Source organism: Bidens hawaiensis, unplaced genomic scaffold (genome assembly GCF_021521415.1).
Source record: "Bidens hawaiensis isolate Kalapana, Puna unplaced genomic scaffold, B.hawaiensis_p1.1 tig00003488_1, whole genome shotgun sequence".
NCBI classification, from domain to species: Eukaryota; Viridiplantae; Streptophyta; class Magnoliopsida; order Asterales; family Asteraceae; genus Bidens; species Bidens hawaiensis.
The window spans coordinates 2,016,839-2,040,742 of NW_027491195.1; the positions used below are offsets into that span (position 1 = coordinate 2,016,839).

Consider the following 23,904-nt stretch of genomic DNA (forward strand, 5'->3'; position numbering starts at 1 on the left):
TATGATCGAATTCAAACTTGAGATCTTGTAGCCTCTAACCCTAAATCTTCACTTCCTCTCCAATGTTAGTTGAGCTAGAGCTCATTAACATTTTCAATTATTTTATAACAAATAAGCTCAACTATAAAGAGTATTTTAGATTCAAACGACAACTTTGTGTAATTAACTCTAATTGGTACCGAACCGGAACCAAAAACTCAAAAGCTGGCACCGACGGTACTAAATCGGTACCGAATTCGGTACAAATATCGGTAGTACTGAATTTGCTCTGCGCTAGTTTCTACAAAAAATTGATAACGGTTTGGGTTACTAGCGCAGGTCTGCGATCTCGGACGTGAGTGAACTCTTTGTCTGGGGGTGTTCGCGGGTGGTTGGTGGTTAAGATTTGTTTTAAATACATGCATTAAATAATTTGTCATTTTGATTCTTTATTATTCCACAAAGTTGAAACATTCCAAAACCGTAGGACTTAACGTCTTTCAATGCGCTGTTGTTGATTAATCTAATAACTATGATTGTGTAGAGTTTATGCAAATCTTCTTCTTGCAAGATGGGTAAGAAGAAACATTTGGATTGGACCAGCCGATCGATCATGTCTTCTGGTGGTGGTGACAGAGCTCCTCTAATCAAAAAAGACAACGTAAGTGAAGGGGTATGCACCCGCCTTAACATCGAGCGGGGCGGGTCAACCCACAAGATATAGACAAGAGGCTTGAAATCAGGATGTCACAAAGACACAAAGCCGAAACATATACGCAAGCGCACGAAACACCTGTGCGTGGCGCATATCGCATACGCGCACAGCGCGCACACTCAGTGTGAGAATAAGAGAAGACCCCGCGCATCCCCAGGATAGGCGCATAAATGAGACAATAATCTAATCCAAATCAGGATAAGGACAACCGTGATTGTGCTCATCAAACAACCTTCCAGAAGGTATCTTTTAAGGAATAAAGAATGTGCTGAGGTTGACAGCTGCCAATGAAAGGTGGACAACTCAGCAAAGCCCATGTGCTACCACGTGATGGCACATGGGTCAGGTGAAATACCTTGGTCAGAGAATAATCAATGAAAGAGCACCAGGTGTCCTAAATACACGTGGCGCGAAGCAATAGGGGGAGGCTAAAAAGGCCCTAATTGGGTCTGAGCCAAATTATTGGAAACCCTAGCACTATAAATACCAGGCTGCCTCCACAGTTGGAGGCAGGCAAGAAAATATATTCGAAGTCCTTTACTCATTTTCACATTCTTATTATCTTCTCCTACAATATCTGATTCTCACACCGGAGGGTTACCCCAAAGAGGACCCCTCTGTCCCTTTCTGAGGGGTAAGCTCACGGTGCTGTTCGTTTTGTAGGTGAAAAAACTCGTATCTCGGAAAACCATCGGTGATCTAGCACACTCGTACTTGAGGAACGTTGATCGTATACAAGTAAGTCGATACACGCTTCTTCATTGGCGCCATCACCTGTTACAACGGCAACAACACCACTATTTCATCAATTTTCTCTCTGAAAATCTTCACCATGGTTTCCGGTGTTCGAAACAACGATCAAGTTCTGGAGGATAATGAGCTTGAGGATGTTAATGAGGGACATCAGGTTCAGAGGGCGCCGCGTGACACTGCGCGCACCACCAGTAACCATCCCTTCAACACAACACCTCATAGTCAAACTGAAACTCCCCTAAACGATCTCACGTTCCAAAATCTGACTGGTACAAAACAAAAAGGACCAATGGGCCCGGAAGTTGAAACCAATGACCCTAAAGAATGGCTCATAAACGAACAACGGCGTTTAATGGACAAATACAATGAGTTGGTAAAACACAAAAAGTTAGCCGATTTAACACAAAGGCTCGCATTTGAAACCATTCAGGGAACAACAAAAAAGACGCGCGCGCCGGAAGACGGTCATTCTGTTCACACCGAACAAGCTGATATCAGTGATGAGGAAGAGGTGCACAGCATGAAGAAGACGCGAGATACTCATGCAGGAGGTTCACAGCTTCGCGCACACATGCACATAGCACCTGGAGCCAAAGCCGATATGGATTTATACACACCATACAACCCACAAGCGAAAGGGCAAGTGGACGTAACCACACCATATAGGCCAGCCATCTTGGTAAAACATTCAAAATTCGCTGAGCGCATTGCGAAGGCTCCCATTCAACACAAAACCAAGATGCCAAGTGGTTTAGGCAAGTATGATGGTACAACAGATCCAGATGATTTCTTACAAGGTTTTTATAACACTGGAAACTTAGAAAGCTGGACGATGCCAACATGGTGTCACATGTTTGCTAGCTGCCTCATGGGTGCAGCGCGTGTCTGGATCGAAAGCTTGCCGACAGGACAAATCGATGGGTTCGAAGAGCTATTGGAAAAGTTCCAGGCTCACTTTGTACAGCAGCGCAGACACACGCGCGACCCCGATGACATCATGCACTGCGTACGCAGGAATGATGAAACCATTGAAGACTACATAACTCGTTTCAATCAGGAATCTCTTGCAATTGGAGGCATCACTGAACAACTCTTGCGCGTGGCCTTTATACAAGGTGCGCGCAGTGATCAACTCCGCAGAGCTCTCGTAAGCAGAGAAGGCATGCCAACCACTTGGGCTAAGCTTATGGAAGCATCGCAAGTCTTCGCGCGAAATGAAAAACAAATTGCCCAAGACAGAGCAAGAGATAAAGGGCATTAAACAGGAGCACCACGCAACAATGAAAGGTGGGGCAAACAAAACTCCGTATGGTCCAGGTTGCAACAAACCAATTATTCTCCCGCAGAAAAGCAAGCGCAACAAAGTTAACCCCAACCCCAAAAAGACATTCTTAATCGCGGAGAAGGTGACAAGAAGGAAGGCGGCAGAGAGCCTAACAGACCTCTACCAAGAATATGGACTCCCCTCACCAAAACGCCCTCGCAAGTGTTAAGCACAGAGAATGTCCAGTTTAAAAACCCCAGGCCATTACTCCATAAGGGATCACCGAACAGTGGCAAATATTGTGAGTTTCACAAATTCACAGGGCACAACACCGATGCATGCCATCATTTGAAAGATGCGATCGAAAAAGATGTGAAATCAGGCAAGTTGGCTCACCTGGTAAAAAATCCAAGACCAGAGAACGAACAACCAGACGAAGCCTCAGCCAGTAAAATATTCAAAAGAATCTGTGTAGCTGAAGGAAGAAGGCAAGGGCAAGGATCGAGGAAGAGAAGCGCGCAAATTCAAGGGGATTGGAGCGAGCAACAAGTAATCTTTCCAAGAATCAGAGGAGGCCCGTCTATCAGCAGTCCTCTAGTCATCACTGCACACATCGCTCATTATGAGGTGTCAAGAGTCCTGGTGGACACCGGTAGTGAGTCAGACATCATGTATGAACAATGTTTCAGGAAGTTGGATCCAGCAGACCAAGCAAGGCTCGAAGTTGTGAGTGCACCAATCTCGGGTGTCTCAAACGAAATTATTCACCCCCTAGGTCAGATACAATTCGAACTAACTATGGGGGATGAGAAGCACAAGCGAGCTGAAATTGTCAACTTCTTGGTCTTGCCCACCACTTCATGCCATAGTATGATCTTGGGTAGAGGAACGATTGCCCAATTCAACGCCATACCGTCACCAGCGCATGGCGCGTTGGGGTTCCCAACACCAACAGGAGTAACATTTGTGTACCGAGATCATTTATGCGCAGTAAGAAGTATACCTCGAGAAGAGAGAATGAAGCTTCCAGTGGCAAACAACGCGCCAGAGGAATGGATTCTCAACCCAAAATTCCCAGAACAAACAATCACAATCGGAGCTACGATATCAGATGACACAAGAGTGAGAATGAAAAGATTGCTCACAACGTATATGTCAGTCTTCGCGTGGCAACATTCTGATATGACTGGGGTTCCGCGAGACCTGGCGCAGCACTCTCTCAACACATTCAAGTCTGTAGAGCCAATTGCTCAAAAGAAAAGAGTCATGGAAGACGAGAAGACAAAGGCCATGAATGAGCAAGTAGAAGATCTACTGCGCGCGAATATCATTCGCCCAATACGATATCAAACATGGGTAGCCAATCCTGTGATGGTAAAGAAGAGCAATGGGTCATGGAGAAAGTGCATTGATTTCAAGGACATCAACAAGGCGTGTCCAAAAGATTGTTACCCCCTCCCAAACATTGACATGAAGGTGGACTCTGTGGTGCCATTTAAGCTCAAATGTTTCCTGGATGCCTATAAGGGCTATCACCAAATTCAAATGGCACCACAGGATGAAGACAAGACTGCTTTCAGAACTGACAAGGGTGTTTTCTGTTACACAAAAATGCCCTTTGGTTTGAAGAATGCAGGAGCCACTTACCAGAGACTCATGGATGCAGTTTTCAACGAGCAGATTAGAAAAAACTTAGAAGTCTACGTGGATGATTTGGTGATTAAAAGCAGGGAGGAAAAACAAATGCTCAAAGACATCGAAGAAACCCTTCGGCGCCTAAAGGAAGTAAACATGAAGCTCAACCCGAGCAAATGCACATTCGGCGTGGAAGAAGGGAAATTTCTCGGTGTAATGGTCACCAAGGATGGTTTCAAGGTGAACCTAGAGAAGGTGGAGGCTATCCTCGGCATGCCTTCACCATCCACCATGAAGGAAGTTCAAAGGTTGAATGGTAGATTGGTATCAATTAACAGGTTCCTAGCAAACCATGCAAGCAAATCTACCCCATTCATTAACACATTGAGAAATTGCTTAAAGAAAAGCCAATTCAAGTGGACGCCTGAGGCCGAGCAAGCTTTCAGTGAGATAAAAGAATGTCTGATAAATCTGCCTGCGCTCACAGCTCCACTACCTGGTGAAACTTTAACGTTGTACCTGTCAGCAGGAGAGCGCGCCATTGGCGCAGTATTATTGGTGGATCGCAAGGGAATCCAAACACCAACTTATTATGTAAGTCAGGTGCTGACAGATCCTGAGACGCGTTACACCATCATAGAAAAGTTAGTTTTATCACTAACGCATGCGTCGCGCAAGCTTCACAGATATTTCAATGGTCATCCTATTGAAGTCCTGACTGATTACAACATCCAGCAAGTCTTGCGACGTCCCGCGCTCTCAGGAAGGCTGACAAAATGGGCGCTGGAATTAGGGGAGCACACGATCACCTATAAGCCTCGTCCAGCAATCAAGGGACAAGTCTTAGCTGATTTCATCGCAGAAATCCCTGAAGGAAAAGTCGAAGAGGCTCAGCGCGAAGTAGACCCTCCGCAAGCCAATAATGAAGAAAACGTTTGGAGATTATTCACTGATGGAGCTTCAAACAACGAAGGGTCCGGCGCAGGCCTCAAACTGGTGGATCCAGAAAATCATGAGTATACTTACGCAATCAGGTTGGATTTCAAGAGCACCAACAATGAAGCTGAGTATGAAGCCCTGCTGGCTGGTTTGCGCATCGCGCACAAGTTCGGAGTTAAAAAACTAGAGGCTCATGTAGATTCATACCTGGTAGCAGCACAAGTCAATGGCCTTTATGATGCCAAGGAGAACACCATGCCTCTGTATCTAGAGCAGGCGAAGAAACTCACCGAACAATTTGACTTTTTCAGAATCATACACATTCCGCGCAGTGAAAATAAGTCTGCCGACGCGCTAAGCAAGATGGCATCAACCAGCTTCGATCATTTTGGCAAAGATGTCAGGGTGGAAGTAATGAGCAACCCGTCAGTGGGAGCGAAGTCTGTTCTTGTAATTCATACAACACCTTCATCATGGATAACTCCAATAATGGAATTCTTGAAGGAGGGAAAGGTACCAGACGATCGCGCACAGGCGAGGAAGATAAGACACAAGTCGCAGAACTACGAAATGCTCGATGGTACGTTATATCGACGCTCTTATCTTGGACCACTCATGAAATGCCTAGACGCTGAGGAAGCAAGCTATGTGATCAGAGAGATACACGAAGGAATCTGTGGAATACATGCTGGCCCGCGCATGGTGGTCGCCAAGGCAATGAACGCAGGTTACTATTGGCCAGACATGTACTTGGACGCGTTAAAAGAGATCCAAAAATGCAAAGCGTGTCAGAGTTATGCGCCAAATACCATGCGGCCAAAGAACAACTTGATTCCGGTGACCTCTGCATGGCCTTTCCACAAGTGGGCAATCGATATTGTCGGTCCCTTACCACAAGCGCCAGGGCGAGTAAAGTTTTTGATAGTGGCAGTAGACTATTTCACAAAATGGGTTGAAGCCAAGCCACTGGCAAAAATCACAGCCGAGGCAATGAAGCAATTTATTTGGAGCCACATCGTATGCCGTTTTGGCCTGCCCATGGAAATCGTGAGCGACAATGGCAAACAATTCACTGACAGGAAGATATCCAGTTGGTTCAAGGAATTGCACATCAATCAGGTCTTCACTTCAGTATACCACCCTCAAGGGAATGGCCAAGTGGAACGCGCGAACCAAAGCTTGCTGAATGTGCTGAAGAAAAGGTTGGAGGGAGAGTCCCATGCATGGGTCGAGGAGTTACCCAATGTCCTGTGGGCGCACAGGACATTAAGCAAAACCAGCAATGGCGAGTCCCCGTTCAGCCTAACCTATGGAACGGAGGCTATGATTCCAGCAGAGATTGGATGCCCATCCTATAGAGTGCTCATGATGAGTAAGACGGATAACGAGCAAGAAAGGAGGTTGGATCTCAATTTACTTGAGGGACGCAGATAGGCGGCTATCATCAGTGAAGCCAAATACAAGAAAAAGCGAGAAAAATACTACAATCAGCGCGTGAAAGAATGCCACTTCAAGAAGAATGATTTTGTCCTTCGGAACAATGAAGCTAGTCGCGCAATACCCCCGGGAAAGATGTCTCCCAACTGGGAGGGACCTTATCAAGTCTCGGAAGAATTGGGAAAAGGCGCATACGCTTTAAAAGATTTAAATGGAAAGAAGATCCCGCGCACATGGAACGCAGCACAACTCAGAAAATGTTTCATGTAAAAGTTGCCAAGTTCGTAATCAAGGCTTTTTAAGCCATTATGAATAATGATGCGCTCTATTTTTTCTTAATATGCGTTCTATTACCTTTTGCATACATGTTTCACACTTCCCTTTATTTATTTTGAGCAATATGACAACATTGTATTGACATCAAACTAAAAATAAAACGAAGTAAAACATACATGCGCGAGCTTCAAGCTCAGACGCGTTAACGAGTCTTAACTCTAAAACGTCAGGGCCTTAGCCCAATAATATGAGCCTTAGCTCAAATTACTCATAGCATCCATCCTACGTATTGCGCAGCTGGACCATAAAAATACCTAAGCACAACTAAGGCAAAGCACATGCCAAAGCATAGTTGTTAAGGTCTCAGGTCGGGGCCGCGCATGGGATTATAATGGATATAGGCAGAGTAACACATACTGACACGTAAAGGCTAAAAAACTCATTCATAATTCCCTATAATAAATGCACGATAACGTCGCGCAAAAGAGGAATAATGAAATGCCAAGGCACGTGTCAGCATATTCAGAATATCGCAAAATAACTTGAAATATGACAACTGTTAAGGATTAAGTAAAAATAATTTCCTTACAACCTTGTTCAAGTTTCAATGTGTAAGCATACCTTATATTCAACAAGCACACGCATGCAATATAAAGAGATGAATTGGGAATGCGCAAGATGCGAATAAGGGAAAAACAAAATTTCATTCCGAAACATAGAAGTTTACAAATTTACAAATGATGAGGTAAAAACTACAAAAAAAAAAAACAAGGGCTTTTCAAGTGGTCATTAAGCAAATCCACGCGAGCGCGGTCCTCTGCTCAGCAAAAAACGCAGACCCAGCAAAAAGGTGGTCATTAAGCAAATCCACACGAGCGCGGTCCTCTTGAAACCTCCTTTCAGCTGGAGGAACAGAGTGAGCCCAAAAGTCTTCACATACGCCCAAGGATTGGAATGAGCTCTCTTCAGTGATACTCCAGCTCGGGCGGTATATGTGATCGGCTCCCTACAAACAGAAAGCAACGCAAAGAAACGTTTTAGTTATCTAAACACTAATTTGGAAGTCTGCACAGCGGAGCAAAATAAACTTATACCTGAGCAGAACCGGCAGAAAGATTAGCGCCAGCTGATGAGCTCCTGCCTGCCCCATGAGAAAAAGGCTGCGCCACGAAATCTCGTGGCGTTATAGGGCTTACGCGGCCACCATCAGAATTTTCAAAATTAATCTCCTCATCATCCTCTATAACAGGTCTCTTCTCCTGCGACTTGGAAGAATCAAAAATAGTCTCACGAGGAGGGCTGCGCGCAGGAGGAGGTGAGGAAGGTCTTGACGCTGTTAGAGCATCGCGAAAAATAGTCTCCTGCTCCTTAGTGATCCCAATGAGGGGAGATTCAGTACTTGTTGGAGCAGGAGCAGAACTAATGGCGCCAGCGCTAGCAGTGCCACCAGCAGCTTGTGTGCCAGCTATAATTCCTATGAAAAAACCAACAAGGAGAAATGATTCATGACTTGAACTAAAGGAAAAAATCAGACAATCAAAGCGCAATAAATACCTTGGCGCACCGCAGTCCGCGAATTAAACATCACCATGAAGTCCATTTTCCCCCTTTTTGAGGGCAAAACAGAAGACTTCAAAACAACCTTCGGCATAGCCTTGGCACCTTGCTGCGCCTGAGGTTGAGCCACCAACGTTGCCGGCTCTACAAACATTTGAGTGAACAAAGCTTCATTAATAACTCTATCGGAATCACGCTCATAAAACCACAAAATATAAACAAAGTATACCTGTTGGAGAAGACGAAACAGCAGACGCAGCACCGCTTCCCTTGTCCGCCGCGCGCAGAGATGAGGTGGCAGCACCATACCTCGTGTGGACTGGAGGACTGCCAACACCTTGAGGCAAAGAAGATGAGGAAAACTTGGAAGTAAAACCCTTGGTTTTCTCAAGTCCCTTCACTTGAGTAGGAGGAAGATTCTGGGCAACAGAGGCATCATCTTTTTTCTGTATTTTACTGGCCCCTGCGCCAGTTTTGCCTTTAGCCTTGCGCTTGAATTTTTGCGCTTCAGCTTCTGCCTCCTCCCCTTCCTCTTCCACAGGCTCTAACTCGTAATTAGCGAGCGCATCTACAATACGCGCAACAGAAATGATAAAACCAAATTTGGTATTCTAAGGGCCTAAGCACAAATACAAAGGCTTACCAGGCACATCGCTGTCAAGGCAAAACTCTAAGTCAACAGGAATAAACATGTCGTCAAAACGATCAGGAAAGGTGGTTTCCCAGGTTTCAGCGCAGCAGATCCACCCTCCGTATGCTCGTCATAGGCGGCGTGGTTGTATTCCCTGTTGTCTGCATAAAACAAGACAAGTGATATCAGCAAAACGAATTATACTCACGCAGAATTAATGCAATGAACAAACAACCCACCTGAGCCATCAACATGGATGACAGGCTCAGTCTCGCTGTCAGTCCACCTTTTGCTCATACCAACCCCCACCAACGCTTCCTCGCAAATATTCTTGGCGGGGGATGGTTCAGCAGTTAATTTTTTAACCCACGCGCCAGATGGATTCTTAAGAACGTCATCATCCGCGGGCGCGGAAGTAATCGCGCGCATGGTCATACGAATGGGAATAACACCAGCCTTGATATAAAAGAATTTTTCAGCCCAGTCATGAAGGCTTTTGAATGTAACAGTGCAGCACTTAACCTTCTGACTGCGCGGTGTGAACGAGAACCAAGAATCTTGGATTTTCGGCTTATAAAAATATTGAAAGCGCCGAGGGGTGGGCTCCTCGCGCTGAGCTTTGCACATGAACTCAAAATGAGTCATGCGCACTAATCCACAGGGATGGACTTGAGATATATGAATCCCGTAAAATTGGAGGAGCGCACCTATAAACCTCATCATCGGAAGACGAAGATTACAGTGGGTGAAAAAATGAGAGTATAAAGAGATATAGCCGGCGGGAGGATCCGCCGCCGTTTGCCCGGTCGCCGGGAGCAGACAACCATACTCAGGGAGAAAACCCTGAGAGGTGACGAGATTATCAAAATCAGGTTGTTTCAACTTGCAGGGAATCTCATCCCATCTCTTCACCGCCTTGTTCTTCCCTCCCTCCTCCGACGAGGCCTCGGCAACCCGAGTACCCTTGCCGGTTTTCTTCAAAGTAGACATAACCACTGATTTTACACGGCCTTTACTAGGGGAAATTGTAGTGTCTGGGTTATCAGACATACAATTGCGAATCGAACAATATGGTTACTTTAAGCACGGAATTCAGGGACAAAGACGAAAGCTCTTAATCGGAATGTAAATGATAGGCAAAAGCTCTGAAAATGACAATGGAGATGAAGAAAAAACCGTTCAAAAGGTTTGGTTTTATAGGCCCAGGAGAGAGAGAGAGAGAGAAACAAGTAATAATCAGATCTACGCTCACGCGCCCCCACTCGCAGGCGTTGGTCAACATAAGCGCAACACGTGTTCCTGACACTGTATGAGGAGACGTGAAAAACCACTGTAGCACCTCGAGCACACGAAAGGTCTGACACATAACGTCTCCATCTCTGATGCATGTCAACACCAACCAACCACGTGCATTGACGATTCGTTTTAACCAAAGGAATGGAATTTCGCGCAACGCGCGTACAAGAAAAGAAAAAGAAAAAACAAGCCCTATTGAAAAAGCAAACTATTAAGTCTAATATCTATCTTACCTCGCTCGCGCGAGACAAGACACACATTAGACTGGGGGGGCTTGAAGGGGTATGCACCCGCCTTAACATCGAGCGGGGCGGGTCAACCCACAAGATATAGACAAGAGGCTTGAAATCAGGATGTCACAAAGACACAAAGCCGAAACCTATGCGCAAGCGCACGAAACACCTGTGCGTGGCGCATATCGCATACGCGCACAGCGCGCACACTCAGTGTGAGAATAAGAGAAGACCCCGCGCATCCCCAGGATAGGCGCATAAATGAGACAATAATCTAATCCAAATCAGGATAAGGACAACCGTGATTGTGCTCATCAAACTACCTTCCAGAAGGTATCTTTTAAGGAATAAAGAATGTGCTGAGGTTGACAGCTGCCAATGAAAGGTGGACAACTCAGCAAAGCCCATGTGCTACCACGTGATGGCACATGGGTCAGGTGAAATACCTTGGTCATAGAATAATCAATGAAAGAGCACCAGGTGTCCTAAATACACGTGGCGCGAAGCAATAGGGGGAGGCTAAAAAGGCCCTAATTGGGTCTGAGCTAAATCATTGGAAACCCTAGCACTCTAAATACCAGGCTGCCTCCACAGTTGGAGGCAGACAAGAAAATATATTCTAAGTCCTTTACTCATTTTCACATTCTTATTATCTTCTCCTACAATATCTGATTCTCACACCGGAGGGTTACCCCAAAGAGGACCCCTCTGTCCCTTTCTGAAGGGTAAGCTCACGGTGCTGTTCGTTTTGTATGTGGAAAAACTCGTATCTCGGAAAACCATCGGTGGTCTAGCACACTCATACTCGAGTAACGTTGATCGTATACAAGTAAGTCGATACACGCTTCTTCAGTAAGATCCCTATATTCATCATACCCAATTGTTAATTCGAGTTAATTAACTTCATATTTCATTCTGGAACAAAACCCTAATCCCAATTTTAAGAATTTGGTTGAAATTGCAGCTGTATATTAGGAGTTTGCTGGGTTACTGTTAAAATTTGGGAGTTTACGGTTTAATTGTGTTTGATAAATTATTATGTTAGGATAAAGATAACAGTAAGAGTATGCGTGTACAGATAAACACAGAATCACATATTTCACATTTGATTATATATATATATATATGAATATGATTGTTTGTAGGTAAAGAGAAACGCTGATGAAACCGGGACATCTAACGTGCCCACAACCGATCTCGAGTATGGAGATGCAGTACAGGTCGGTCAGCATCATAATATCATTTTCAGTTACCTATTCTGTTACAGTTTCTTGCTAACTGATTTGTGAAATTAGGCAGCGAATGTTGGATTTTCAAGAGTTCTACTTTTGGTAAGATCACTAAATCCAGGCCAACATTATTTAATAAACCCGAGTTCCAATGTTTTTAATCTTTTTCTTGTAATATTTCAGGCAAAACCTGATGCAGGAACACTTATTATTGCCACGGTTGCATTACTGATCGCTTCAACGTCGAGCCTGCTAATTGTATGCCAAATCTGATTTAATAAAATTCTCTGAAAACAAAAGTTATGATTATAATGATTATTTTTTCATTGTCAGCCATCTTTTGGCGGGAAAATTATCGACATAGTATCGAGAAATATTAGCACTCCTGAAGAGCAAACCGAGGCTCTGAATGCTGTTAAGGATACTATACTAGCGGTCGTGTTGGTGGTTGTTATCGGGTGTGCTTATTTTTTTTATATTATTAAAAACTAAAGCAAATAAATTGGGAATTTTAATATGATCTTTTGGTCTTAGTTCATTGTCAACAGCACTTCGAGCGTGGTTGTTTTCTTCAGCTAGTGAACGAGTTGTTGCTCGTCTGAGAAAGCAACTGTTTAGTCACCTTATGCAGCAGGTGAGTTAACACGGCCTGTTTGACTCGTTTGACCAGCCTATTTAATGAAAGATGTGGGACCTTTTTGTTTAGGAAATTGCTTTTTATGATGTGACTCGGACGGGGGAGCTACTTAGTAGGTTGTCTGAGGATACACAAATAATAAAAAATGCTGCGACTACTAATTTATCAGAAGCGTTAAGAAACTTGACTACTGCGGTTATTGGACTCGGTTTCATGTTCTCGTCATCTTGGAAGTTAACCCGTAAGTTTTCGTTTTTAATATAATTTACCAAAGTCCTAAAATAATCAGGTTTTGTGTTGTTGTATCTAACCTTTTTATTAAACTGGTGGTGTTTTGGTTGACTTGTTTAACCTGTTTAATTGAACGGGTTGTGTTTGGCTGACCTGTTTAGCCCATTTAATTTAACATGCCGTGTTTTTGATGACCTGCTTAAACCGTTCTATTAAACAGGCCTTGTTAGAGTTGACTTGTTTAGCCTGTTCAATTAAACGGGTTGTGTTTGTTTGACATGTTTAACCAGTTTACTTAAATGCGTTGTGTTAGGGTTGACCTGTTTAACTCATTTATTTAAGCATGCCATGTTAGGGTTGACCTGCTTAAGTAAACAGGTGAAACGGTTAATGACATTTTAGCATGTTTACAACTTGATTGCAAACCATATACAGCAGTCCAACGCATTTGACTATCGTATATAAACAGGTTAAACTGGTTGTGATCAAGTTTCATAATTTTAAGTGTGTCTGGGCTATGGTTGATGCCTTTGACACGACAAATTATATATGGATCGGGTCGTGTTCAGGTTCAACTATCTGACCCGCCAACCCGATACCATTGACACCCCTAAAAATGAACATTTTTTACAAATAATATACATTTGTTTGCTTCTTCTTTTATGAAGTGTTGGCATTGGTTGTTGTACCAATAACATCCGTTGCGGTACGCTATTTCGGAAGATATCTTCGCGAACTCTCACATGCAACACAAGCCGCAGCCGCAGTTGCTGCCTCAATTGCAGAGGTTTGTCTTCTGTCACTTGTCCACCCTCCGATTTTGACTTCTTGTTGACTTTCATATATTAATATGCAGGAATCTTTTGGTGCCATTAGAACAGTGCGGTCATTTGCACAAGAATCTTATGCAATTTCAACCTACTCTGAAAAAGTTGACGAGACGTTAAAGCTCGGGCTCCGACAAGCAGTAAGCATTTTTTCCTTTTAACGTAACCTTTCTCTATTTCATAAATGTTTTTATAAAATATATTGTTTACATGACAGAGAGTCACAGGTTTATTCTCGGGTGGTATGAGTGGAGCTTCAACATTGTCTGTAATTACAGTGGTTTTATACGGAGCTTATTTGACCATAATCGGTTCCATGACTGCTGGATCTCTTACATCCTTCATTCTTTACAGCCTCACCGGTACTACAATTTATATATACATAACCACTTTTAAATAATAATATCTTTTTATTGTTATTTTTTCAATTTTTATATGCTATTAATCTTTGCCAAAACAAAAAATAAAAAAAATTTATGTAGCTTGTGAAAGTACATATACGTGACTTGTAATATATATACCTCCACGAGATACATATATGTAACTTTGTGAGCTGCATATATGAAAAGATCAACCAAAGATAATTTTGATATTAACAATAGAAGGGTGTGAATACAAGAAAAGGAAATCAGTTATGAGCTACAAATCAGCTTCATTAAAGACTGAATAAACCTATTCAAAACTATTCAAAAATATGATCATAAGTTACAGATTGCGGATTTGAAATAATTTGAATTATTTCTTTGGAGGGATATTATTATTGCTAATAACATATATGTACTTTTGCGAGCTACATATATTTTTTTGTTTATTTTTAATCATCATCGTCATCGTCATCGTCATCGTCATTGTCATCGTACTCAATAAATCCCACCAATAGCAAAGCTATGGCAGGGTCTGAGGAGGGTAAGATGTAGACAGCCTTACCTCTACCCCGTATGAATAGAGAGGCTACTTCCGGTGAGACCACCGGCTCGATAGTAGTTTTGTATCAAGCCTTGGACATAAGGCACATAACACTCATGACTCAACCATCGGACACCGGCCGATTGTTGCGTGTACCCTTGTCTTTCGGCTATCAACGCCACCACATGATGCCTGATTAATCTTCCGCCACTTTTAATGTTATTTTCACGAGATTAGTAAAATAACGTCAAAATTAGTGCAATTTCACTTTTGCTGACCTGAGGGTTCATGCACATATATACATTATATGGGCCCACCGCAAGCAGGGTGTACGCTTTCAAGTTAATGGTGGTTTACGTTGGAACCAAAACCTTCATTCACAAAAAGACTATGTTCTTATCAACCAATCAATTTATTTATTTTATATATTTAAATCAATCAAGTTCGCAAAAAACTATGTTATTCCTGAAGTCTCTCATTTCACAAAAAGCTATGTTTTTTACAACCAATCATTTTATATTTTTATTTATTTATATATTCGATATGTTAAGGTTAGTTTTGTCATTTATTAGGTGTATGTAAATTACATGTGTAATTTGGTTATTACACATATGCAAACCTGTGATTACATATGTGTAATAAAAGATCCACACCCTATATATATAAATTAATCATAATACTAATAAATTTTTTTGATTTGCAGTTGGCTCTTCAATATCTTCATTATCTGGACTATATACAACCGCCATGAAAGCTGCAGGTGCCAGCAGGGGAGTGTTTCAGCTTCTAGACCGCGAGTCAAGCATGGAAAAAGCAGGGGACCAGTGTCCTGTAGGGTCAGAGTCTTTCTTCATATCTTCCCTTCAAGCAATCACTTAATTAATTATTTTTTAAATCACGGTTCATAATTGTAGTGATCGAGACGTTGAACTAGATGATGTTTGGTTTGCTTACCCGTCTCGCCCTAACCATATGGTACTTAAGGTAATCAATTTAGACAAGAAAAAGTCAAATCTTTTTTTTAATGAGTCAAAGTCAACCTGTGGTCGGTCAACGATTCATGTATTAATGAAATATGTTTCTAGGGTATTACTTTAAAACTGAGACCAGGTTCAAAGATAGCTCTGGTTGGTCCAAGTGGTGGTGGAAAGGTAGTGTAACAATTACTGATTGTCGTGTTTTCAAGATATTTAAACTGTTAAATGCTGATGAAATATATGTTTTCACACAGACCACGATAGCGAATTTGATCGAAAGATTTTATGATCCGGTTAAGGGGAAGGTTTTGCTAAATGGGGTTCGTTTACCTGATATATCACATGAGTTTTTACACAAAAAGGTACTCTAATTCGCATCTCATACGTTAATTGTGGGGGCGTAAATGAGCCAAGCCTGAACTTGACTAAGCTTGGCTTGATTCGAGCTTTTAACGAACCGATCTTGAGTGGCTTGGCTCGTTTACACCCCTAGTTTATCATCACACATGTTGACTTTGACTTTTGGATTCAAGGTGAGTATCGTGAGCCAGGAGCCAGTTTTGTTCAACTGTTCAATAGAAGATAACATTGCATATGGATTTGACGGCAAAGCCAGCAGTTCTGATATTGAAAATGTTGCAGTAAGTTTATTTATTTTTTTTAATGTATATTTTCTCGGTTTATAAGAGAGCTTACTAGTTGAAGTGGGATACAAAAGAAAATGGCAAACGCCCATGATTTTGTGTCGTTGTTTCCTGAAAAGTATCAAACGGTGGTGGGAGAACGCGGGTTGCGATTATCGGGAGGTCAGAAACAGCGAATCGCAATCGCTAGAGCACTCCTGATGAACCCTAGAGTTTTATTATTGGATGAAGCCACTAGTGCTTTAGATGCTGAAAGCGAGTATCTTGTTCAGGTGTGTTTATTATAACTAATCACCGGTCATTATTAGGGTTTAGTTGTGTTTATCTAGTGTTTATAGTTTCTGGTTTCCTATGTAATTACAGCTTTTAGATATATTATTCTTTTAGGATGCAATGGACTCGTTAATGCAAGGAAGAACGGTTCTAGTTATAGCACATAGGTTATCGACTGTGAAGAGTGCCGACACTGTGGCGGTGATATCTGATGGTCAAATTGCGGAAAGCGGGACTCATGAGGAGCTTTTGAATATGAACGGGATTTACACCGCACTTGTAAAAAGGCAGTTACAAGTTCCACAAAATGGTGAATTATAGTTTTAAACCATTTGAACCCAATGTGGTTTGTTTTATACACACATAGGTTAAAGACAAGATTATATGTATTTATGGAGAGGACACCATTTGTATCGAAGGCGTTTTGTATATTGTACGATTGAAACATACAAGTTGATCTACAAACATGTTCAAGTTAAAAGGGATTCTTATGAACACTTGAATTTTTTGGAGTGTGTGATGTTCTAGTTTTAGACTGCATAATAGTTCTAGTAACACTAGACCGATGAGTAACATTAGACGTTGATTTGGCAAGCATATGTTCAGGATCTAGGTACCTAAGCAATTGTCAAGAACATTAACGAATTATCCGAATCAGCACACGGTAGACCAACCTTAAGAGAGTGTAATCAGGTATCTTTGTGACCGATTTGTCATGTAAAGAATGTTACCCGGGTTGACCCTCAAGAGAAGAATGGTCTTGCCACCACATTTTGAAGAAAGTCCAAACCTTGTGTTGCGTAGGGCTGTTCTTAAGCCGAATTGAACCAAGTTGTGACATGGTCAAGCTTGAACTCGAATCGTTTACAAGCTGAGTCGAGCGCAGCCTGCTAGTTTACAACAAAGTTGATTTTGAGCGAGGCATTTCTAAGGTAGATTCGAGCTATATTTCAACGACCCAAGCTAACATGAATATTATATGTTTTGACTAGGTTCTATCATTTGATTCTTCATAAGTCATTGTACAATAGCATAAAAAAACTAGAACATATTTAATAACAAATACACATATATATAAAATAAGTGCGATCAACATTTTAAGATTAAAACAAATTACGCTACCGGATGTAATAGAATAAGATAAAAAATAGCATTCAAGATAATACTTTCTATGTCACGGAGTAATTCTTTACTCTTCCAAGTTGCTTATTAGACTCTTTCTAAGAACCAACTTTTAACTTGTTACTTTTTGTTTGAATGATCAACAAAGCTCGACCACTTGGGTACACTCATTGACAAAAGGTCAACCCGACCTGCCACCAATTCAGCTTGTTACTAGATGGGGATAGCAAGATTGGTAAACCAAAAAAAGCTTTTATTGTTGGAGGTTATTCACAATTTCACACAAATGACTAGCCCCAAAATTTAGACTAGCAAGCCTACTTTAGTAAAGTATTCCAGATCCTTTCAATGCAGATTTTTTTTGTTAAATTTTTTCAAGGACAAATTAATCTACTCATACTAATAGTCTAATATTACACCAATGTCCATTATGGGACTCAAACTCTTGACCTTTACGGGAAGAAATATTTACTAGTAAATATGTTCGTGTTATATATGCATGATACCTACCACATACATGATTATCTTATATAATTTGGTTTTTGAAAAGACCAAACAAGCAAGATCATGTAAACAAGTCTAAAAATAACCAATGTTAGCCATACATTTGGCAAAGTGGTTTGAGTAAAAATTGCAATACAGTTTCAGAGAGGATCATTCCTAATTTAATGTATTTTGCACACTTCTAGTCCTTATACACTACTAGAAAAGTGGTAATCTATCTAAAAAGTTTCGCAATGCCAACAATACTGTCGCAAATTCTTACACCTTGCGACAGATATCCAAAATAAAACCTTAATTTTGAGACAACCCTTGCAACAAAATGATGACATAATTAAAGTAACGAGTTTTGTTGCAAATTAATGCGTCAAAAAACTCTTTTAAATATTATAATTATAATTAACATAACTAAATTTATTTCAGTCGATTAAATTTGATAATTTTGCACGGCCAAACACAAACAGATATATTTAATTTGTTAATTCGTCGCAAAACATATTACTTTCATATTAATAAGTGTTAAATAAGTAACAATAATCTCAAAAATAAGCAAACTAATCATTGTAATTATTATATAAATAACAATAATCCTAATAGTAATACTAGTTATATAATCATGATGGTAGTATATATAATGAATGGTAATCAAAGATAGAATGAAAAATTTGAATTTCATTAAGTGGCAGATGCCTTTAAATACATAAAGAGGAATAACAATGTTAGCTAAAATATAGGAAACTAACTCACGAATTAAAGAACTAACTAAATAAACATAAGACTTGTTAGAGTTTGGACTTCTTCAACTCACGTGTAGATTCCACTTTCACCTTATTCAGCAACATTAAAACAGAAACTAACAGAAACAAGTAGACCAAGCAAACCATATTTTATTCCTTCAAACCCTCCCTCAAACTTGACATACCATCCATGTCAGGTTTGCTTTCAATAGAATAAACACCCATCTGACTTCTTAACCTCATAAACGCCTCACGATGAACTGGCTTAGTCAAAATATCTGCAACTTGATCATGAGTACCACAATACTTCAACTCTATACTTCCATCTTTCACCAACTCACGAAGAAAATGAAACCGGACCCCAATGTGCTTACATCTCCCATGAAAAACTGGATTTTTAGATAACTTTATAGCCGATGTATTATCACAATTAATTATTGTTCCATTCTTCACCTCAACACCAAGATCCTTTAACACTCCTTGAGCCTAAACAACTTGACAAGCACATGCTGTAGTTGCTACATACTCAGCTTCAGTTGACGATAATGCTACAATACTTTGTTTCTTGGAAGCCCAACTAACAACAGCATCATCCCAGAGCAACACATAACCTGATGTACTTTTCCTATCATCCTGATCTCCAACAAAATCACTATTGGTGTACACCTTCAATTCTCCTTTTCCTCCTCTTTTGTAGCATATTCCATAATCCAAAGTTCCTTTCAAATACCTCATTGTCTTCTTTGCAGCAGCATAATGACTGGATGTGGGACCAGACATAAATCGGCTTATTAGACTCACCACAAACTGAATATCGGGCCTCGTATTAGTGAGATACATCAAACATCCTACCAATTGTTTAAAGATAGTATCTTCCATTTTATCCCCTTCATCTTTCTTCAACTTATTCCCTGGAACTATTGGATTTAAGACTGCATTACAATCCAACATATTAAAATGAGACAACACCTCCACCGTATACTTCCTTTGTGACACATGAATTCCAACCGGAGTTTGAACAACTTCAATACCAAGAAAGTATCTCATTTTTCCCAAATCCATCATCTCGAACTCATTCTTCATAGACTCTTTGAATTCTTTTATCAATCTTTCATCATTTCCCGTGAATATCAAGTCATCAACATAGATGTTCACAAAGGGCCTCTTACCATCCCGACCTTCCTTTGTAAACAACGTGTGCTCAAACTTACTTCTTTTGAACCCTTCATTCAGAAAATAAGTTTCAATGTGATTGAACCAAGCTCGGGGAGCTTGCTTCAGCCCATATAAGGCTTTATTGAGCTTGTACACCTTGTGTTCATCATTCTTAACCATGTATCCTTGTGGTTGTTGCACGTACACTTCTTCTTGCAAAACTCCATGCAAAAACACTGATTTCACGTCCAATTGGTGAATATACCAGCCACGTTGAGCTGCTATGGCTATCATCATCCTTATGGTATCCATTCTAGCAACCGGTGCATAAACTTCTGAATAATCTACACCGTATTGCTGCCCATATCCTCAAGCAACCAGCCTTGCCTTATACTTCTCCACCTCACCTTTCTCATTCAGTTTCGTCTTAAATAACCACTTTACTCCTATGCATTTCACACCCGGTAATCCACCAAACTCCATGTTCCATTTCTTTCTATGGATTCAATCTCCACATCCATAGCCTTCTTCCATTTCTCATCTTTCACAGCATCTTCAAATCGAATTGGGTCTTCGTCCTGTATTACTGCATTCAATTCATTTTCATCATCGGAGTGCAAATCATTACCAGTAACATAATCTTGCATATAAGCATGCGGTCTTCTCACTCTACCCTCTCTAGCTCTTGTAGTACTAGGGCTGGATTCAACAGTCCCTTCATCGTCATTCATGGCTTGTTCTTCATCATCATTGATTTCATCATTGTTCACTTGATTATCTTCTTGCCCCTCATCATTATAATTACCCCATGTTAACTGTTAACTGTTCTTCCTCATTTTCTTTTCCTATAACCGAACTCCAATCCCAAGCTTTATCTTCTTCAAACACAACGTCTCTACTAGTAACTACTTTCATGGTTTGTGGATTAATCAAACGATAGGCCTTAGATTCTTCACTTACACCGGTTAGCACACACACCTGACTTCGATTATCAAGCTTCTTTCTTGTCTCTTTTGGAACATGAACATGTGCTATTGAACCCCAAACCCTGAAATGATTAACCGTAGGCTTGGACCCACTCCATGCTTCTTCAGGTGTCATAGTAGAGTTTGCTTTACACAGAATCCTGTTTAACACATAAAAACTCCAAACCGTAGCCTCGGCCCAGAACACTTTAGGCATGCTCTTGGAGGCAAGTAATGCAAGAATATCCCAATAATGGTTCGATTCTTGCGTTCGGCTACACCATTTTGCTGTGGTGTAAACCGAGTTGTTAATTGCCTCTTTTTACCCTTTTCTTTACAAAAATCAATAAATTCATTAGATAAGTACTCCCCTCCTCTATCGGATCTTAGACACTTAATCACTTTCCCACTTTTAGTTTCAACTTTATTTTTAAACTCTTTGAACTTTTCTAGAGTTTGAGACTTTTCAGACATAATATACACCCATGCCTTTCTGCTGAAATCATCAATAAAACTCAATAAATAGCGTTTACTCTTATTAGATTGTGGGGAAATAGGCCCGCAGATGTCAGAATGTATAATTGAAGAACGCCATCTGCACGCCACTTTGCTTTCTTTGGAATAGCTTCACGGGTTTGTTTACCAATCAAGCATGACTCACACACTGCTTTACTAACTTCAAGTTTAGGGAGGTCACGAACCATGTCCTTTCGCAGCATTTCTTCTAGATACGATTTGCTGATGTGCCCCAATCTCTCATGCCACAACCTTTCTTCATTATCATCACCGGTGTAATTACACCCGTCCAATCTTTGATCACCATTGACCTTAGAATCTTCATTTAGAGGGAACAACCTATTATTACTCATGAAACTTTGAAATAACATACCCCTTTATGGATGGTACACTTTACAACTGTTTGATTGAAACAAGAAAGACAACCCATTTTGTTGGAGTTGCCCTATGCTCAACAAACAATTCTTCAATTCTGGAATGTAGTATACATCTGTGACCACGAACTTTATCCCGTTCAGGCTAAATTTCACATTTCCTTTGCCCTTTACACTCATTCTTGAATTGTTACCAAGCTTTACAGTGGTATTAAATGATTGATCAAAGCTTTCAAACTATCTTTAATGCCACACATGTGATTGGAATAGTCTGAATCAAGAAACCAAAGGCAGTTCTTGATGTCACAACCATCACTAGACATGAACACATTCTCCTCCACACTCGCCATCAACATCACTTCTCCATTCTCATAAAACCCGGCAAAATTAGCTTCTTTTGATTGATCACATTCATAGGCAAAGTGACCCAATCTGTGACATCAATAGCATTCAATTGTCTCCTTATTGAACGAGGACCGACCTCGCCCACGACCCCTTCCTCTCGGACTACCCCAGCCTCTTCCTCAGCCACGACTACTAGAACCTTCTTCCATCTTCAATGCCTGTTCGTCTTCTTTATCTCCTCTTTTGAACTTCTGCTCATGGACAACAAGCGAGCTTTGTAGTTGATCAGCAGTCATGTCTTTAATGTCATTAGACTCCTCTATCGACACCACCACATCACATATTTCTCAGATAGGGTTATGAGAATCTTCTCTACAATCTTCCCTTCAGGCATGGCTTCTCCATTGCTTCTCATCTGGTTTGCTACAGTCAAAACCCTATCGAAGTATTCTGGTATAGTTTCACTGTTCTTCATCTCTAAGATCTCGAAATCACGTCTTAACTTCTGTAGCATGGATTTCTTGACACGATCGTTTACGGCAAACCTTCTTTTCATCGATTCCCACACGGCCTTAGAGGTCTTTCTATCTAAGATCTGCTTGAAGGTAACTTTGTCAATTGCCTGGTACAAGTAATGCTTTACTTGTAAGTCCTTCGATCTCATCTCCTCCAACTTCTTTCGTTGTGCCTTTGATTGAGCGATTCCAGCAGCCTGCTCAATGATTCCCAGATCAATGAGACCCCACAACTGTTTTGCACGCAACAAATTCTCCATCATTTCGCTCCAATGATCATAATGGCTGTCAAATATAGGAACCTTCAATTTCTCAGAACTCATCTTCAACGATTGAAGTGATTTTGAAGTGTATGCGCTTTGATACCACTTAATGAATGGTAATCAAAGATAGAATGAAAAACTTGAATTTCATTAACTGGCAGATGCCTTTAAATACATAAAGAGAAATAACAATGTTAGCTAAAATATAGGAAACTAACTCACGAACTAAAGCACTAACTAAATAAACATAAGACTTGGTAGAATTTGGACTTCTTCAACCCACGTGTAGATTCCACTCCCACCTTATTCAGCAACGTTAAAACAGAAACTAACGAAAACAAGTAGACCAAGCAAACCATATTTTATTCCTTCAATATAAACAACCATAATTATAATAACAGTCATATAAATAATTAACAAATTATATTAATAATAATCAAACTATTTTTTATGAATTTTTGCAACACTAACTACAAAATAATAATAAATAAGAAATTTGAATATTTAAAGAAATACCAAATTCTCAATATGCGCGTCGCACATTTGTCCCAAACTAAAATATACATAATGTTATATTTATGTCGCAAATGTACGTTTATGAGTAAATATAAGAAAAAGATAAATAAATTACTTTTATACATTTTTATCGGAAGTGTCTCATAAACACGTAAACGGTAAACCAGTAAACAAATAAAATAAAATTATAAGTAAATTATTGAAATATAAATAAAAAGTAATTGTGATTATGTTAGTTATAATTAAGAGTATTAGCTATAATTAGAATATTTTGTAGGAACTTCCGACAGGAATGAGGAATGCTAGAAAATGTGTAGCAACATGTATTTTTTGGTCACTTTTAATCACAAATGTGTCTGAAATATCATTTTCCGATGTATTTACGATGAAAATTTGTGTAGCAAATATGTTTTCTAGCTGTGATACATCCTAATGTTTCTTCAATCTTTGTATCGT

At 40.6% G+C, this 23,904-nt stretch overlaps 1 protein-coding gene across 1 annotated transcript; it reads left to right on the forward strand.

Moving 5' to 3' along the window:
• Positions 1-549: 549 nt before the first annotated feature.
• Positions 550-16,881, forward strand: LOC143623513 (ABC transporter B family member 27-like). The gene is made up of 17 exons (XM_077094405.1): positions 550-640; positions 11,861-11,935; positions 12,011-12,046; positions 12,128-12,202; positions 12,278-12,402; positions 12,479-12,578; positions 12,651-12,822; positions 13,481-13,599; positions 13,669-13,779; positions 13,857-14,001; positions 15,249-15,387; positions 15,460-15,529; positions 15,631-15,696; positions 15,777-15,884; positions 16,056-16,163; positions 16,241-16,438; positions 16,554-16,881. The coding sequence occupies exons 1-17, from the start codon at positions 551-553 to the stop codon at positions 16,758-16,760; spliced, it is 1,944 nt and encodes a 647-aa protein (XP_076950520.1). The 5' UTR covers position 550; the 3' UTR covers positions 16,761-16,881.
• The last annotated feature ends 7,023 nt before the right edge of the window (positions 16,882-23,904 follow it).